We start from the raw sequence: 20173 nt of genomic DNA on the forward strand, positions 1-20173 counted from the left end.
AATGATTGCAAAAGAATTGTGGTCTCATTCTTAAAATCATCTGTGATTCTGAAGCATCAGGAAAACCCATGCATAACCAAGTGTGTGAATTTGGCAGATTTCAAATACTAAGAGAGTAGCAGTCTTTGCACATTAGTCAGCTTTTTCTTTTATTAGGAAAGCCATTTTGTGGGATGTGAGAATACTTTGTGCTGTAAGATACACGGATGCTGTTGTGTGCTTAGAAAGGGAAGCGCAGTGCTCAGTACTAAGCTGGTTTACGAGACTGAGCTGGACATCAGACAGGTATCCTCGGCGATACTGCAGGTTCAGTTCCAGACAACTGCTATGAAGTGACTATCGCAATAAGCGAGTCAGATGAATGTTTGGGTTTCCCAGTGCATATAAAAGTTATGTTTACATTATGTTGAGTCTTTTTAGGTATGCAGTATGTGTCTTAAAAAAGTGTACATATTTTTTTGGTACATATTTTAATTAAAGAATGCTCAGAGTGCCTGCGTGGCTCAGTTCGTTCAGCATCCAACTCTTGATTTCAGCTCAGGTCATGATCTCCTGGTTCTTGAGTTTGAGCCCCACATTGGACTCTGTGCTAATTACACAGAGCCCATTTGGGATTCTCTGTCTTCCTCTGTCTCTGCCCCTTCCCTCCCCTCAAAAATAAATAAAGATTTTAAAATCTTTTTTAGCTTCTATTGCTGAAAAATGCTAACCATCCTCTGAACTTTCAGTGAGTTGTAATCTTTTTGCTGGTGAAGGGGTTCTGCCTCAGTGTTGACAGTTGCTGACTGATAAGGGTGGTGGCTGCTGAAGGCTGGGATGGTTTGTGGCAGTTTCTTAAAAGAAGACAGCAACGAAGTTTGCCGCATTGACTGACTTTCCCTTTCATGAACAGTTTCTCTGTAGCATGCGATGCTGTTTGATAGCATTGTTTACCCACAGTAAACTCCTTTCAGGTTTGGAATCAGTCCTCTCAAACCCTGCCCCTGCTTTATCAACTAAGTTTTTGTTACAGTCTAAATAGTTTACTGTAATTTCAACAATTTTCACAGCAACTTTACCAGGATTAGAGTCCGTCTCAAGAAACTACTTTCTTTGCTTATCCATAAGAAGCAACTCCTCAGACGTTCCAAGTTTTCTCATGAGATTGCAGTAATTCAGTCACATCTTCAGGCTCCACTTGTAATTCTGGTTCTCTTGCTGTTTCTCCCACATCTGCAGTCACTGCCTCCACTGAAGTCCTGAACTCATCCATGAGGGGGCAAATCAGCTTCTTCCAAACTCCTGGCAATGTTGATATCTTGACCTCTTCCATGAATCACAAATGTTGTTAGTGGCATCCAGAATAGGGAATCCTTTTGATTATCTCTGGCAGCTATAGCCCTACGAAATGTATTTCATAAATCATAAGACTTAAAAGTCAAAATCACTCCTTGATCCATGGGCTGCAGAATGGATGTTGTGTTAGCAGGCATGAGACAACATTAGTCTCCTACATCTCCATCAGAGCTCTTGGGTGACCAGGGCATTGTCAGAAGTAATATTTTCTGAGCAGCTGTCTCAACAGTGGGCTTAAAATATTCAGTAAACCATGTTATAAACAGATGTGCTCTCATCAGGCTTTGTTCCATTTCTAGAGCATAGGCAGAGTAGATTTAGCATAATTCTTTAGGGCCTGAGGATTTTCAGAATGGCAAATGAGCACTGGCTTCAGTTTAAAGTCACCAGCTGCATAGACACAAACAAGAGAGTCAGCCTGTCCTTTGAAGCTTTGAAGCCAGGCACTGATATCTCCCCTGTAGCTATGAAAGTCGTAGATGGCATCTTTTTCCAATCCAAGACTGTTTATCTGCATTGAAAATCTTTTACTTAGTGTAGCCTCTTTCATTAATTACCTTAACTAGACCTGGATAACTTGATGCAGCTTCTGTATCAGCACCTGGTGCTGCACCTTGCCCTATTATGCTATGGAGACAGCTTCTTTAACCTCATGAGCCACCCTCTGGCAGCTTCAAACTTGTTTTCTGCAGCTTCCTCACCTCTCTCAGACTTCATAGATATGAAGAGAGTGAGGGCTTGGCTCTGGATTAGGCTTTGGCTTAAGAGAATGTTTTGGCTGGTTTGATCTTCTATCCAGACAGTTAAAACTTTATCCATGTCAGCAGTAAGTCTGTTTGCTTTCTTATCATCATGTGTCCACTGGAATAGCATTTTAATTTCTTTCAAGAACCTTTGGTTTGTATTTACTCCTTGGCTATTTGGCACAGGAGGCCTGGCTTTCCAGTCTATCTCAGCTTTCAACATGTCTTCCTCACTGAGCTTAATCATTTCTAGCTTTTGATTTAAAGTGAGAGACTTGAGACTCTTCCTTTCACTCGAACACTTAGAGGTCTCTGTAGGGCTAATTGGCTTAATTTCAATTTTGTTGTGTCTCAGGGAATAGGGATGCCCAAGGAGAGGGGGAGAGGGAACAGTTCATCGCTGGAGCAGTCAGAACACACACATAGTATTTATCAGTTAAATTCATTTATATGGGTGCAGTGTGTGGTGCCCTAAAGCGATTAAAATAGTAACATTAAAGATTACTGATCACAGGTCACCACAACAAATACAATAACAAAAAAGTTTGAAATATTGCAAGAATTACCAAAATGTAATAGAGACAGAGTGAGCAAATGCTCTTGGAAAAATGGCACTGATAGACTTGCTCAGCATAAGGTTGCCACAGACCTTCAATTTGTACAAAACACAGTATCTGTGAAGTGCAGTAAAGCAGAGTGCAATAAAACGCGGTCTGCCTATATCCGATTAAGGTAGAGCTCTTCCCTCTGTGGTGGTCAGTCCATGTATGGCCATATTTGTGGGCTATCAGCACCAAAGCTCTTTCAGGGCCGGGGTCCTGAGGGTGAAGGCTCCTGTAGCCAAGGCATTGACATTGGAGAAGTGACCAATAGAACCAAGCAGAGTCTGGCAAAGGGGCTGGAGTTGGAGGTTGATACCTGTCTTCAAATACTCAATGGGTTGTCTTGTGGCCCAGGGAGGTTAGACACATTCTTCGCAAATTTAATCACCACAATTTTAAAACGTTTAAAAAATGAACAACATATTCTCAAGTTACAGTTCTATAAATTACAATCTTGCGTGTGGTGTGTGTGTGTGTGTATGTGTTTTATTTTGACAGAATGCGCACTTGAAAAAGTGCAAGTGGGGGAGGGACAGCGAGAGAGGGAGAGAGAGAGGATCCAAGTAGACTTTGCAAGGTCCGCACAGAGCCTGATGTGCTGCCTTACCTCAAAAACCATGAGATCATGACCTGACCTGAATCCAAGAGTCAGGTGCTTAACCTGCTGAGCCACCCAGGCACCCCTTTGGCATTTGTGTTTATAGAAATGATGCTTAAAGCTTTAAGTCTGGCATTTGTTTTTTTATGTCCCTAGGTTTTAACACAACAACAAACGTCGTCATTTTGGCGGGCACCAATCGACCAGATATTCTAGACCCGGCACTGATGAGGCCAGGGCGTTTCGATAGGCAGATATTTATTGGTGAGATGACCTTCATCAGGTTCAGTCCAGTTCTTATGAGGAGAGATACAACTATTTCACTTTGATTTTTTTTTTTTTTTCCTTAAAAATAATTTCTCAAGGACCACCGGACATAAAAGGAAGAGCCTCTATTTTCAAAGTTCACCTCAGACCATTGAAGCTGGACAGTGCCCTGGAAAAGGAGAAGCTGGCAAGAAAACTTGCCTCCTTAACTCCAGGGTTTTCAGGTGAGTGGAACAGAACCTGATGTCCTGTGTCAGAAGTCTTTTAAACCAGTGACCTTTACCAGCTCCCAGTGCACTTTTACCTCTCACCTTGGGGCCTCTTCAGTGGGAGACTTCAAACATATACAGACATTGAGAAAATACTATAATGAACCCCTCTGCACCCATCACCTAGCTTCAGGAACAGTTCTCAGTGCATGTTAAACCTTATTTCGTATGTACCCCACCCTCTTCCTGCTGCCTCTGGATTATTTGTATGTGGGTGTTTGTTTTGTTTTTTTTTTTTTTTTAACAACTCTATTGACATAAAATTCACATACCATAAAGTTCATCTGTGAATTGTAAAGTGTATGATTCAGTGGTTTTTAAAAAGTGTATTTACCGGGTTGCACTGTAACTGCTGTAGTCTAATTTTAGGTCATTTTTATCACCCCAGAAGAATCCATTAGCAGCTACTCCCTCCATCCCCAGCCCTAGGCAACCCCTCACCTACTTTCCATTTTTATAGATCTTCTTATTCTGGACATTTCATGTAAAAAGAACTACACCACATAGGATCCTTTCTCCTTGGCTCCTTCCACTTAAGTGTAGTGTCTTCAGAGTTGAGCCATGTGGCAGCAGGTGTCAGGACTTTATTCCTTTCCCTGGCTGGATAATATTCCAATGTGTGGATGGACCACATCTTCTTTATTTGGGTTGTTTCCATCTTTTTGCTATTGTGAATGCTGCTGCTGTGAACATCCATGTACAGATTTTTATGTGGACATACGTTTCATTTCTCTGGCTGTATACCTAGGAGTAGAGTGGCTGAATCACTTTTTGAGGAACTATCAATCTGTTTTCCAGGGTGGCTTCACCATTTTACATTCTCACCAGCAATGTAAGAGGGTTCCAGTTTTTCCACATTCTTGCCAACACTGGTCGTTGTCTGTCTATTTGATTGCAGCCACCTTAGTGGCATCTCGTGGTTTTGATTTGTGTCTCTAATGACCAGTGATGTTGAGTATCTTTGCATGTGTTTATTCCAAGAGTTTTAAAATGTAAATGTGAGCCTTTCTCACTTCTTCCAAACTCAAATTTCTTTTCTTCCAAACTCCTTTCTCCTATCTTTCTTCCAAACTCAAAATGAAATAAAAATGAACATTTGGAAAGTCTTAGAGGATTATAATTAAGTATATGGTTAGAAGAAGATATTCATCTTAAATGTCCCAGGGTTCTAACTTTTTATTTGTTTTGTATCTTTGGACTTTGGAATTTATAACGTTTTAATGTTTGTTTATTGAGCTTATTTGTTTATAGCTTATTTGACTTACCATATGCTTTATCTGAAAAGTTAATTTGAAGAGACTTGGGGCACCAAGAGACTTGGGGCTCAGTCAGTTGAGCATCTGACTTTGGCTCAGGTCATGATCTTACAGTTTGTGAGTTTGAGCTCCGCATTGGGCTTGCTGCTGTCATTGTAGAGCCCGCTTTGGATCTTCTGTCCACCCCCTTCCTCTGCCCCTTCCCCACTTGCGCTCACTCTCTCTCAAAAATAAATCATTAAAAAAAATAAAAAACTTAAAGAGACTTATCGGGGCACCTGGGTGGCTCAGTTTGTTAAGCACCCGATTTCAGCTCAGGTTATGATCTCACGGGGGTTTGTAAGTTTGAGCCCCACATTAGGCTTTCTGCTGTCAGTGCGGAGCCCACTTTGAATCCTCTGTCTGCCCCTCCTCTGTTTTCTCTCTCTCTCAAAAATAAAGAAACCTTAAAAAAAAATAATAAAGAGACTGGGGCGCCTGGGTGGCGCAGTCGGTTAAGCGTCCGACTTCAGCCAGGTCACGATATCGCGGTCCGTGAGTTCGAGCCCCGCGTCAGGCTCTGGGCTGATGGCTCGGAGCCTGGAGCCTGTTTCCGATTCTGTGTCTCCCTCTGCCTCTGCCCCTCCCCCGTTCATGTTCTGTCTCTCTCTGTCCCAAAAATAAATAAACGTTAAAAAAATAATAATAATTAAAAAAAAAAAATAAAGAGACTTACGGATCTAGAAAGCATTTGACAAGCTTCACATATTTAACTTTTGGTATTTAACTGCACCATTATTTTTAGTGCTTATGTTTTTCATTGTATTTCAGCATATTGCCTAACGTCTGTATTAGTCACTCTCCCGACAGAGTTGATAGAACTAAGTTAGTTAATGGGCATTTAAAAAAAATTTTTTTTTAATGCTTATTTATTTTTGAGACAGACAGAGACAGAGCATGAACGGGGGAGGGTCAGAGAGAGAGGGAGACACAGAATCCGAAGCAGGCTCCAGGCTCTGAGCTGTCAGCACAGAGCCCAATGCGGGGCTCGAACCCACGGACCGTGAGATCATGACCTGAGCCGAAGTCGGACGCCCAACTGACTGAGCCACCCAGGCGCCCCAATTAATGGGCATTTTTAAAGACTGTCTTAGTTTGTAGTTACATGAGCCATATTGCCTATAAAGGTAAATGGCTGCCTATAATTATCTATTTACTATTACTGATACTTGCATCTCAGTTCAAAGGGCCAGGATTGTACCAGGCTATTACTGACTGCTAGAACAGCTTAGGGTCATCATGAGTCAAACTGAATTATATTACATTAAGCCCTTATTTAGTCTACTGCTGGTTGAGAAACTGACTGGATATGATCATCCGTAATGTGTGACCAATCAGTTCAAGTATATTTGGTGGTAAGCTGTTCTGTATTCATTTTGTAGGGGCTGATGTTGCTAATGTCTGTAATGAAGCGGCTCTGATTGCTGCAAGACACCTTTCGGATTCCATAAATCAGAAACACTTTGAACAAGCAATTGAGCGGGTGATTGGTGGTAAGTAAACTGAATATAACTCAAGTCAAAAGGCCAATAAAATCAGTTTGAGACTATAGGTTTCTCTGTTTTGGCAAGATCTAGAAGCAAAGAAAAGTCTATCCACCCCACCCTGGGGCTCACCATGCACCTGCTGTGTCTCTCGGTACTGTGAACTTCCCCTTCCCCCACCCACCCCATGGTCTGGTGGAGATGGGTGCTGTTGGTTTGGGTGAGTTTGAGACAGCAGCCCAAACTACTCCTCACATGTATTGGCAGCAAGCAGCAAGGTGTCTTCCCCTGAATTATACCGATGTAGTGTTTTGAGAATGTTTTAAAAAACAACCTTCCTGTTTCCAAATATTTTATTGCATAAATGTGCTCTGTGCTAGGTATAGGTGATGGATAAACAGCTGTAGCAGCTGTTTAACCAAGAAATGCTCACCCCACAAGCACAGTAGGGGATGTACACGTTTTCCATGCCTTCTAGGGAGCTTATAGTTTAATATGCATAAAAAGATAATTCCAGAGGGGCAAAGAAGGGAAGGGCACTATGGTCAGGCACAGCTCTATAGAAGAGGGGGGATTTAAACAGGTTTCAGTAGCGGGTGCGGGGGTAGGTATGGCATCAGAGTGGCAGGAACAGAGAAGGTAGTTTAGAGGTAGGGTTACAGCCTGTGTTTTGGGGAGGGAAAGCAAACTAGTCAGACTCCAGTTCTTTGGGAGGTAAGGCAAAGCTGAAAATATTTAAATCTAGATTTTAGAAAGCCTTAAATGTTGAGTTCAGGGGCTTTTGAAACTGTTGTCCTGTGGCTAGTATTAAACTAATGGATTTTTCCTGAGCTATTGAGTAGGCTTTAAGAAAAAGAATCTGACATTGAAGAAGAGAGCGGCATCTGAAGGCAAGGAACATCGTAGTCATCAATGTGGGGTAGTGTACTTTAGCACAGGTAGTCCCGGCGGTAATAGGCAAAAAAAAAAAAGGACAGCCTTACAGGCCATAGGAAAAATGGGGTGCTTCGAGAGGCAGCTGGTTTGGCAGAAGATGGAATGTGCAAAATTTGAGACAAGCCGGGCGGGCTGTCCATGTGGAACTCTGCAGCACCACGGTGCCACAAGCTGTGGTTCCCGTGGTGTGGAGGTGGGTGAGAGGGCTTGGGGGGTAGGGGACGCACAGTAAACACTGCCTGTATTTGGTAGCGGAGGCGAGGAAAGTGAGCCAGCGAGGTCAGCAGAGCTTGTATGCCACAGGCCCAGGAGGTGCATCAGCGAGTAAGGCAAGGAATAGATGCCATTAGAGGAGATCCAGGAGGTTGGAAGAGATGGGAGACAAGGGCAAAGACACATTTACAAAGGACTTAAAGGCAGGGTCCAGTGATGTGGGACATTGAGGAGCATGACCTCGGATTTGGCAACAAGACTCTTCTTGGTGTCTCGTGACGTGACAGTTTCAACTGAGTGGATAATACGAAGCCAGATTAATGGAGATTCCTGTGAGGATCTGGAGGCTAGTATAGCAGTGTGTTTAACCTGGGTTAGATGCTAACTAACTAACTAACTAACTAACTAACTAACTAACCAACCAACCATTGAATGAATGGACTACTTATTCTAGAAATTTGTTAATTGAAAAGAAAAAAAAATCTAAGTTGATAGAGTTGTGAGTGGAATCAAAACATTTCACTGTAGAGGCAGGTGAAAGCTGCGTGTCTGTGCCTTTTAGGTGGGGGAACAGTCAGTGCTCAGTGTGAAAGAGGTCAGGGCGGCAAGTCTAGGAGGGGCCCTTGCTCTGAGGTGGACGGACACTTGCCTGTTCACAGCTCAGCCACTGTTAACTGGCCACGAGCAATTGTTCTGCAGTAAGCATACTGGGAAAATGAAAAATTCCAGGGGTAAACTTGGTGAGGTGTGGGATTCATATTTTCTTATACAAGCAAGAACTGCTTATCTCTGGAAGACAGCGGGCTTACCTTCTGTAAATCTCCACCTTTCCAGCTCTGCGGTATGTACTTGTCTTGGGTTGTGTTATTGGGAACAAAGCACTCTCTCTTTTTTTTTAATCCTTCGGACTCCTTAATACGTTATCATTTGAGAAATTCTCTCAGATGCGTTACCTTGAACACAACCAAACTACTTTCGTCATGGTGTAATGATTTGTATGAGTACAAGCTATGTAGTTAGTGTCTATAGTACAGAGATGCAAATGAATTTAGCATCCACCTTGATCCAGGCCAGAGAGGAATTGTACTTGGATTAGGGGTCCCCCGGCTGTGTAGTCAACACATGTGCCCAGCACAAGGGGTCTTCTGGGTCTGTTTTCTCAGGTCTGCCCTGCTGCTCGTTCTTGGAATCCCTAGGGTCAGTTGATTAGTGTGTTGGCTGCTGCAGCATTGGTCTAGCTGACTTGCTGAGTAGGTGTTTCCAGATCTTCATCCGGCTCCCTTTTTCCTCTCCCGTTTGCCTTCCGTCAGGAGCAGACAGCAGGCAGTCTCATCTTTGTTTACCCTGCACTTCATAATTCCAAGTACCTGGACTAAGCAGGGGTCATTCCATGAATGGGCATGGAATTTGTTTTCTGTGCTTTCTATGAATTTTATGTTTTTTGACCTAAATGCTGAATTTTGTCTTGCATTTCTATTTCCCAAAACAAAATAGATGACTCAAAAGCGTGGGAGAGTTCAGAAAAAAGTAGTCCTGGGGGTAGTGAATGCATTTTGCAGGAGTTGGGTGTATTTTGAAGTTGGTCCTTTGCTCTTAGTCTGACCATGGTTGGGAATTTCTGGATTGTCGCAGACAGCTTAGTCTCTAAATCATATTAGAGACTGTGTAGATTGAAGTGTGTGGATCGAAAAACCATCTTTTTATGACAGTGCCACAGAGTCAGTGTTTTTGGTTTTTTGTTATTATTTTGTCAGGCTTAGAGAAAAAAACCCAGGTTCTGCAGCCCGAGGAGAAGAAGACCGTGGCGTACCATGAGGCAGGTCACGCGGTTGCCGGGTGGTATCTGGAACATGCAGACCCACTCTTAAAGGTAAAACAGTTCGTGTCAGACAGATTGTGTGAGCAATTACTTGAGGAGAAAGTTGCACTCCCACAAAGATAAATACATAAAGAAATTTGGCCAAGATGTCTGGTAATGACAGTGGGATGAAGAGGTTAGCAAACCTTCCTGCAAATAAGTTACAAAGTTTGGAAAGAAGACTGCTATTTAAGGGGACTGAAAAGTGTCCAAAGCAGATCAAAGCTGGAGGAGAGTTTACTTTTGAAAAGCAGTAGCTATAGTGGGTTAGAATTGGGAGTTAGTGACTTTCTTGCCTGAGGAATTTTCCGTGGCCACAGTGATGGAAAAGGCTGGCTTTACCGTATTGAGGTGGCAGAGGAGAGAGTTCAGAATTTGAAGACTATTGGAAATTTAACAGGAAAATCCTGAAAGCAAGAAAGTTACAGAGGAATGAGACCCAGGTCTGAGTTGAAACTGCCCAACTCCCTGGCTGACCACTAAACAATGCCTGCATAGGGAGACCCCAGAGAGCCTGGCAAAAAAGAAAGAAACCAAAGAGAAATCTCCTGAAAGATGGGTGTACCAAGTGAGATTGTTAAATTTTTGCTTTTTCAACCAAGTGCGGTCCCCAAACCGGTACAGCATGAACCACAGGAAGCAGCAGTCTGACTTGCGATGTCAGGGGACTACTGGAAATGGAGGGGGATCCCCTGAAGCAAGGTGACCACAGAGGAGATAAAGTGTGCATAAAACATCCTAGATAGGGGCCCCTGACTGGCTCAGTCCGTAGAGCATACCACTCTTGATCTTGGAGTCATGAGTTCAAGTCCCATGTTGGGGGTAGAGTTTACTTAAAAAAATGACAACAACTGGGGCACCTGGGTGGCTCAGTCGGTTAAGCATCCGACTTGGGCTCAGGTCATGATTTCATGGTTCATGAGTTCGAGCCCCGCATCAGGCTCTGTGCTGACAGCTTAGAGCCTGGAGCCTGCTTCAGATTCTGTGTCTCTCTCTCTCTCTGCCCCTCCCTCACTCACACTTTGTCTCTTTCTCTCAAAAAATAAACAACAATAATAAACCATCCTAGATAATCTGCAGAGAAGCCATTAGAACCTAAAAGTGAAGTTAGTAAGGTTATAGAATTCAGGATCAGTATACAAAGATCAATTGTATTTCTGTATTTTAGCAGTGAACAATTGGAAAATGAAATTTTAAAAATTCAATTTAATTTACAGCAGCATCCAGAAACATGAAATATTTAAGGATACATCTATTGAAGTATTTGTAGGATCTGTACATTGAATTAAATAAGACCTAAATAAAAACAGAAATACACTGTGTTCATGAAATACCATGATCACCGTTCTCCCCAAACTCATGTATAGTTTCAGCTCACATCTCTGCCGTAAATATAGCAGACTTTTTTTTAATAGAAATTGATAAGCAGATCTAAAATTTATATGGAAATGTATATCAACTAGAATAAACCAAAACAAGTTTGAAGGGGTTACACTCCCAATTTTAAGACTTTGAATAAAGCTACAGTAATGAAGACTAATATTGCGGAAGGGACTAAACAGTTCACTGGGATGGAATAGATCCATCCCACATAAATAATTGATTTGTTGATTAAATAATCACACATAACTAATTAAATAATTGATTTTCAACAGAAGTGCCAAAGTAATTTAAGGTGAGGAGGATTGTCACACTGGTTCTGGCAACTCAGTGTTCATGTGGGGGAAAAAGCTAATGTTGACCCTTACATCATATGTAAAAAATTAATTTGAAATAGATTGTAAAAACTAAAACAATAAACTTTTAGAGGAAAACATAGGTCAAAAATCTTTGTAACCTTAGGCAGAAGAACTGTCTTAGTATACAAAAAGCATGAACCACAGAAGAAAAGTTATGTGGGATATCATCAAAATTGAGAATGTTTTGTCTTCGAAAGGCACTGTTAAGAAAATGAAAGACAAGTCATGTACTTACAGTACATATATGACAAAGGGCTTGTATTTAGAATATGTAAAAAACTCTTAAAATTCTGTAAGAAAATGAGCAACCCAGTGAAATGATGGGGAAAAGATCTGAGCCTATACTTCACAAAAGAAGGTATACATATAGACATTAAGCACATGCAGATACTCCATTAGTCATCAGGAAAGTGCAAATTAAACCACAATGAAATACCACCATATAACTATCAGAATGGTTAAAGTTACAAAGTCAGTCCTGAGTGTTGGTTGGTTAAGATGTCAGTCTAGCTGGAGTCCTCGTCCACTGCTGATGGGAATGTGAAGTGATATATCCCTTTTGAAAAACAATTTGGCAGTTTCTTATAAGGGTAAACAAATTCTTCCATACAACCAAATGATCTCACTCCTATATATAATCACCCAAGAGAAATAAAAACATGTCCACACAAAGACTTTTACTGCTTTATTCATAATAGCAATAAACTGGAGACAACCCTGATGTCCCTCAAGAATGAAATGGATGTTTGGTATGTTTGTACAATGGAATGCTACCCAGCAGTAAAAATGAATGAACTATTAATACACACAGCAGTGTGGGCAAATCTCAGAAACAATAAAAGAAACCAGACACAGTAAAGTACATGCTGTATGATTCCATTTATATACAATTCCAGAAATGGTGACTGATCCATAGGGACTGGAAGCATATCTCCGGCTGCCTGGGGCTGGAGGGGAAGTGTGGGGTAAGACTGACCAGAAGGAATACAAAGGAACTTTGCAGGATGGAGAAAGGATTTGTATCTTTGTTGTGGTAGGAAGTTAGGTTTGTCAAAACTCATTGGACTGTACACTTAAAATGGGTACATTTTACTGAATATAAACTATCCCCAATAAAATTGATTTTTTAAAATTTTAAGGAGTTTACGCAGTGGCAAAAAACACTTAGAGGAGAAAATGAAGCCTGCTGAGCATCTAGGTCTGCCTTCCCCTTTGTCCGGTAAAGGAGGTTGTGGCTGGGGCTCACTCAAGTTGAATGGCGCCTAGGCCATATTTGAGCTGTCAGAAGGAGTCATCACTCATCAGTTGTCCTTTTGTCAAGACTGAATAATTTCAGTTGAGTCTTATAGAAAGACAAGAAATACTGTCTAGAATTCTAAGGTGAAGTTATCCTAAGAAAATATCCTCCCTGAGCGGTCACTTCTGCTAGCTCTCCTCCTGCCAAGGCTGACGGAAATTCCCAGGGGTCATGCTTATTTTTCATCAGTGACCTTATCTACGTATAGATAAACATTGTGGTCAACATTTGGTGGTAGAATCCTCAACATTTTTGGTTTTGTTTTTTGTGTTTTTCTGAGTTGTCGGCATTTTGTATATTTTCTACTTGCCAGGTCTCCATCATCCCACGGGGCAAAGGACTAGGTTATGCTCAGTATTTACCCAAAGAGCAATACTTATACACCAAAGAGCAGCTCTTGGACAGGATGTGCATGACTCTGGGTGGCCGAGTGTCAGAGGAAATCTTCTTTGGAAGAATTACAACTGGTGCTCAAGATGATTTGCGAAAAGTAACTCAGAGTGCATATGCTCAAGTAAGTGTATGAAATGGAGTGTTTCTTTTTTGCTTTCTCACATTTGCACGAGAAATGGATGTTTGTGGTTGGCTCTGAAACAATACTGTTGTGTTTGGCTGAGGCTTTTCAGGCAGGAATTAATTCTTAAATCCATTTTAAAGCAATCAAAACTTTTTCATAAGAAACTCTTTTTTTGTTTTTGTTTTTGTTTTTTTTGGTTTTTGGTAGCACAGTATTTAAAGTTTACAGATTTCTCCCACTATCTGAAAGTAGAGCATTCCTATGAAACCTTTTGGAAGCTGAAATGGCTCAAAGCAAAGAAGCACTTACTATTAATTTATATGGAGCATTTTCTGAATGTTCCCACACCCAAAAAATAACCGCTGGGAGGCTATTAGAGCTCAGGACATGTCTTGCTAAGGGAGCCTGGCTGTGCCACTCCCTGTTTGCAGCACACCTAAGGTGTAACAGCTTGCTGCAAAACAAATGCTGAATGCTCTTTTCACTTCTTTTCATAAAAGTGAAAGAAAGTCCTCTTCCAATTTCTTTGGGTTGGTGAAAGCAGGTACTGCCGTAGGGTCTTTTGTGAAAGCAAGTGGCACAACGCGAACTTTGGAAAGGCAGGAGATATCTATGGTACTAAGAGTGTGCGAAGTACGTATGCATAGTTTAAAGTTCCATTTATAAGCGTGTGTGATCCCATGGCACAACACTGCCTGTACCCTGGGCTGTCCCTAAGAGCGTCCCTTCGCAGTCCCCTCCCTTCCTGTGGGACCATCCACTCTCCTGGCTTGTTATCATCCTACCCAAATTTTCTTTATCCCTGTGTGTACATCCCCAAAGTTTTGCTGTCTTGGAACTTGATATAAATGACTTTCTTTGGGAACTCCTGTTACCCGTATGTCAGTCTGTCTGGTCTGTCACTTTCTCAGGTCTTTTTTAATGACGGTTTTGTTTTTGTTTTGTTTTGTTTTTTTTAATAGTTGTCCTCTTTACCTTCTGTTTCTCAGGACATTATTGTGGTTGTTTGCTCTTGCGTTCTTTGTGCCTTAATGTTCATTTTTAAAATAGTGTTTTCTTTCATATGTAACTTTTTTCTGTGTTTTAGCACCTCATCTAAGTGTTTTTGATTCTTATTTATGTTACTCTTTCATGTTTTATGTTATTTTCCTTATTTCTTTCACGCTTTCTTAAGTGGTAGGTTACAGTTTTCATCTTTTTATGGGTGTCTTCTCATCCTGCTGTCGTTATGTATGGAGATGTTATTCTGCTCCTTTTTTCTTGTGACAACTTCTTAGACATTTTTCTGTTGCCCATTTTATATGAAATTTGCTTTCTTGACCTCTTAAGAGGGAGAAGCTAGCTTTTCTAGTTTTATAGCTTTAGAATTCCCTTTTCTATTGTTTCATGAAGGTTTTAAGAACATGGCATCCTGCTTTCTGAGTTCTCTTGGCTCTGTTCCTGCTCCCTACTTTCATCTTGGCTTTCTCTTTTCTAGTGCATTTGGATTTTACTTCCAGAAACTTCTTAACATGGGGCTTTTTAGTTTTGGGGGGTCCAGACTGGACCCCAGGGCTTCAGGGAACAGGAAAAAGCAAACTCCCTTCCAGGATCACTTGTTCTCAGGTTGGCACACTTCCCTTTACAGGAAGAGCCTGGAGGGCTTGGGTTTTATCCTCTTGGGTCTGTCAGAGGCTGGCTTCTCTTGCAGTATCTTGCAGGTCTCGTAGATGTTGTCTGTGGGCTTCTTGTCTTGCGTCTCTAGTTGAAGACTTGAAAATACTATCCATCACTACCACTGTCTACACAGAACACCCTTGTCCACTCAGCCAATCCAGGGATGCCCTGTAGATTTTGCCAGGTTAAAGAGTAGTGAAGTGAAATGTGCGGAGTTAACGCCATTGTAAAGACTTACTGCCATTTTATAAATCAGCCTGTCCACAAACTGGACGCCCACCACTAATCACGTATTCTTTTTCAGATTGTTCAGTTTGGCATGAACGAAAAGGTTGGGCAAATCTCCTTTGACCTCCCACGTCAGGGTGATATGGTCTTAGAGAAACCTTATAGTGAAGCTACCGCAAGACTGATAGATGATGAAGTGCGAATACTTATTAACGATGCTTATAAAAGAACAGTGGCTCTTCTCACGGAAAAGAAAGCTGATGTGGAGAAGGTAGGTGCTAATCGTATGAATAATTCACTACATGATTTTGAAGGAAAAAAAGATTAAAGTGATGGCTTGACTATTTGGGTTGGTTTATAGACATTAGCGTTTCCTGGAACTGGCTAACTCTTGGTTCCTTTCTTTATTCTGACTTTGCTTCTGCTCTGTCTCTGTGAGGAGGTGGGAATGCAATAGTGAGCAAAAGTAGAACACAGTCCCAGCCCCTGTGGCTTTTAGGAACGAGTGCAGGATTAATCACGACTGTTCATAACCACAAAATACACAACTGAATCAGCCCTCCTCCCTACCGTGTGTTTTACCCGTACTCCTCAGAAAGGAACTCAGCAGATAGATGGGAATTTACCACTGATTTTCACCCCTGGAATAAACAGGTAGTGATGAAAGGGCAAACAAAAGCTAGCCCAACTAGATAAGTAGGAGTTGGCACATGCAGATTACCTTTGGCTTAATTATGAGCTTTGTGAATAAACGTGCTTTGTATTTTCTGTTGTACGTCATATGATAGCACCTACCAAAGGGAGGGATTCTTCCCAAATTCAGTGGATTTCTCGCATCCAGTAAACCCTTAATTATTCAGAATCCATGCAACCAAAGTTAAAATTTTTCGTTCTTTGAACTTTCCACACTCCTGAAGCACAAATGAGAAAGCCTTTTATGAGGAGTTGACACAGGTAAAGAATATTCCAGCATTGCTATTCCATCAGTAGGTCTTCACAGAGAGTCCTCCTGTGAACCTGCCCCATGCTAGCCAATCCAGAAGCACCTGTGATGTCTTTTTACAAAAGTGCTCAGTGCAGGTGGAGAGAGCTGGCACCCTGGGACACTGGAAGGCATAGCCAGGAGCTCTGAGAAAGGAAGATCAGAGTGGTCAGCAAAGGCTTCTTGTAGAAGATAGAACAAGATTTTACCTAGAAGTCAAGCTACAGTGAACCAGGAGAGGAGGGGAGCAGAGAGAAGGACACGGCCGCATGGAGGCCTGGTGAGCAGGAAGTGTGTGTGGAGCAGGGCAGGATTGAGCAGATATTTGGGGGGAGGGGGCTGCAGTTGCCCAGGTTCTCATAAACTAGCTAGAAAGTTTAGAAACAGTTTTAGAAATAAGAGTGACCTTCAAAATGATCTCATCCAACCCCTTTGTTTTATACTAGGGAGTCCTTAAAGAGTCTTGAGTGAAAGTGATGAAGGTCATCATTTGAAGGAGAGTATGGCAGCAGTGTGCCAGTCCAGGGTGGTGGGAGAGACCAGCTCAGAGGCTGCTGTGGGTGTCTTCTATATTCCTGGCATGGTACTGGGAGTAGCAGCAGAAGTAAGGCACAGACAGATCTGAAAAACTGAGATTTATTGGTCAAATGTACAGAATGAACAAGAAGAAAGCCCTTGAGATGACTCCTAGTGGCAAACACAGAGGACAGGGTCAGTCTTGACACCCAAGAGACGCGGGCAATGGGCATTTGCAGATGAGACCTGGATAGGAGGTCCAGGCTGGAGATGGGATCTCTTGGTGGTGCCCCCAATAGGCAGTTGTGGGAAAGAAGGACCTGAGCTGTGAAAGACAGTGGAGGAGCTCACTGAAGACCGCTGGCTGCAGGACACTGTGTACAGGGATTCGAGGGGAGGATCCCAACACGCACACCGTAGATCCAGGGAGTTTCAGTGGGTCCAGTTATCCTTTTGCGTGTATAATGCACGTACTGACAGTGGTAACAAAGACTTGTTTGGGAAGGGGAGATTCATTCAACAGAGTGAGGATCTTGAAACACTGCAGAGTTCTGAAGTACCTTCCAGCCCGTTTGAGAAAATTAGATCTGCTAAGAGTGATGTTTGAGCCAGCCGGGAGAAAGGGAGCCATCAAGAGGAGAGGTGGCTGGAGTCTTTGCTGCTCAGACTAGTGCCCTCCACATTCTGGGCCTCCCTGTACTCCTTTGATAGGATAATCCGTGGGCGCTGAGCTTTAGGAGAATAAGAGTAACCAGCTAGCATTCACTCATCGTCTTATGTGCACCAGGTACTGGCTAAGGTGCATGAACTTCTCTCTAAAATCCTCATTGTCATCCCATTTTACAGAAGAAACTAGTACATGGAGATGTTAAGTAACATTATTTCAACTTAAGTGGGTTACCCACAACTGTGTAAATAGGCAAATTGAGAAATAATGGTGATCTAAGAAGAAAACTTTGTTTTTAAGAGTTTTTATCTCTTAGAAACAAAAATATATACAGATAAAACGACAGCTGGGATTTTCTTCAGAATAATTTGGGGAGTAGATGAAACAAAAATGGCCCTAAATTGATTAACTGTTGATAGCGGCTCCATGGGGATACGTTATCCATTTACAACTTTTGTGAATATTTGCAGTATTCCATAATAAAGTTTTTGAAAATTGAAAAAACAATAAAATTGCTTTATCTTTTAACACATAGTATCTTTTAAACACATAGCATTTAGTGTAAGGTACGGAGAAGTTAAATTTCTAAATAGGGAGTTACCTCAGGAACTAAATATATTCTATAGGTCAGTTTATATTTTAACCCGTTTCACTGTCTTTGTAATGGTCAGATGCTCTAATAGAACCACTCTGCCCTGCTCCCCTGATACCATCCTCGCTCCCCCGCATACACATAGCTGCTCAGGTGGCTCTTTCTTGGTGGCCTGTTACAAGGGGTACTGTCAAGTTTGTAGTTCGAGCATACAAATGACTGGAACTTCAAGGTACATGTTTTTATATAAACCTTCCTGGCTTCCTTTTGTATCTCTACTCTTGTCTTTATTTTTTCTGACTAACTTTTAAAATTTCCTGCTTACCTATTTCTGCCCTTTCCTCCAACTCACCCTCCCAGCCACTAGTGTATCCTTCCAGAACTTCTTTACGTATACATATAAGCACAGAAAAAGATAAATATCTTTCTCCTTTTAAAAGCAATGTAGCATACCATACAAAGGTGTGCATCTACCTTTTCTCCCTGAATATGTCTTCCCATGATGTATGTAGAACAGAGAGATTCTTCCTTATAGGTACATAATTGTTCATTGTGTGAATGTATCACAATGTATTTAGCTGCTCCCTTACTGGTGAGCAATTGTTTTTCCAATATTTTGTATATTTTACTCTAAAATCATGGGACCTTATGTATCTCTTTTTCAGTGGTCTTAAATCCTATTTTGGAATGGGGCTAGCTATAAACAAAAATGATTAGCTTTGAAAAGACTTATACTGAGTAATTGTGTTTAACGGGAATTGTTTGTATTTCAGGTTGCTCTTCTATTATTAGAAAAAGAAGTATTAGATAAGAATGACATGGTTGAACTTTTGGGCCCCAGACCGTTTGCAGAAAAATCTACCTATGAAGAATTTGTGGAAGGCACTGGAAGCTTGGATGAGGACACTTCGCTTCCAGAGGGCCTTAAAGACTGGAACAAAGAACGGGAAAAGGAGAAAGAGGAGCCCCCGGATGAGAAAATCGCCAACCAGATCCGAGGAGGGAGGCCATTTTAGCTTGTTGTCTTATGGTCGATTCTGGCTTTCTCAGAGAAATAAGGACACTGCTAGGCTGATCAGAACCATCTGCTGACCCGGTTGAAATGGTGGGAAGAGGAGTCCTTAGTCCTCAGCCTCTGAAGTCCTAGCCAGGGTGGCAGGGTGACTTTCTGAAGGCCCAGAATGTGTCCGCGAGCCTGTCAGGCCCTCAACAGTGGCTGGGAGCGTGGAGACGGCACCCTGGCGCTGCTCCCTCCCCCCTTGGGTGGTGCCAGCCGCTGTGTTGGGGATCCACCATCGTGGAGTCTTGCCAGTGTGGGAGAGGGTGTATTTTTCTCTTGCCGTCACCCACTCTTCATTCCTGTTTCCCTTCAGTTTCCCTCTGTGGATGAGCTGTGAAATTACATTGGAGTCCTGATAAGAATATTTTAATTTGACTTAATACTTTAAAGATTGAATGCAGATCTCACGTTGCTGTTTTAATGGAATGGTTTTCTACAGAGAGCTGTAACATATCTACAAATATGAATGTATTATGTAAATATGGCTTCTTTACATCAAAAATAAAGCATACTGTACTTTTTTTCTTCGGAACTCAACAGAGGGTCACTGTTTTGTGCTCGAGATGTTTTCTTTTAGAAAACATAATGGAAAGGAATTAAGTGTTCTAACTTTGGAGAGAGAAATCCTCCAGAACCTCAGTCCTGGTTCTTAACCAGCTCCCACAAGAGGCCTGGCAACTTCTAGATTTGTACATTCTGAAATGATGAACTCTGGATATAAAGTACATTCATATCAAGTCAGTGCGAGAATCTTGTGACAATGGCATCGGTTTACATTCTCACCAGGCTGGTCATGACCAGACATTGCTCACACCACCTGGGTCTGGAAGTCAATGTGTGACCATAGCAGGCCTGGCAGACTGTCCCAAGCCATCACGTGGATTTGTTATTACAGCTTGCCTTGTGTATTCTTGATGCAGTTAAGTATGTTGTGGGAACGACGACTTCTTAGACTTAAGACATAGATGGCGTTCCCGGAGCAGCACTGGACCAACAGTGTGGGAAGTGTGACGGCAGGCTGCTCTGTCCCAGGACCGCTCTTCCAGGTGGCCCAGAGATGCCGAGCTCCAGCTCGCCGGACCACAGAAGCAGCTGTGTGGGTGCCAGTCACTCAGTATTACAGGAGCCTGGGAGCCCTCCTCAGCTCATACTTGAGTCCCTCAGCTGCTCTGCCCGGTGACCTGCAGATGTAACACATTCACTGCCTCCCTCCCTCAGGATGCTTGTGGTAGGTAGTTCAGTGACGAAGGCTGTATGATTCACTTGGCCGTCAGGGTGTTGAGTGTGCTGTTCTCTACACAACGAGGAGACTATGCTTC

The 20173-nt window shown here is 42.2% G+C and overlaps 1 protein-coding gene across 1 annotated transcript in view; it reads left to right on the forward strand.

Annotated features, from left to right (window-relative positions):
• AFG3L2 (AFG3 like matrix AAA peptidase subunit 2) overlaps positions 1-19391 on the forward strand; it is a 40753-nt gene extending 21362 nt beyond the window's left edge. Inside the window, exons 11-17 of the mRNA XM_043558251.1 lie at positions 3435-3542; positions 3644-3769; positions 6492-6602; positions 9497-9612; positions 12950-13150; positions 15114-15308; positions 18568-19391. Coding sequence (XP_043414186.1) covers positions 3435-3542; positions 3644-3769; positions 6492-6602; positions 9497-9612; positions 12950-13150; positions 15114-15308; positions 18568-18810 — 1100 coding nt within the window. The 3' untranslated portion in view covers positions 18811-19391. The remainder of the gene's footprint in view (positions 1-3434; positions 3543-3643; positions 3770-6491; positions 6603-9496; positions 9613-12949; positions 13151-15113; positions 15309-18567) is intronic.
• The last annotated feature ends 782 nt before the right edge of the window (positions 19392-20173 follow it).

This window comes from Prionailurus bengalensis, chromosome D3, assembly GCF_016509475.1.
Source record: "Prionailurus bengalensis isolate Pbe53 chromosome D3, Fcat_Pben_1.1_paternal_pri, whole genome shotgun sequence".
In the NCBI taxonomy this organism is placed as follows: domain Eukaryota; kingdom Metazoa; phylum Chordata; class Mammalia; order Carnivora; family Felidae; genus Prionailurus; species Prionailurus bengalensis.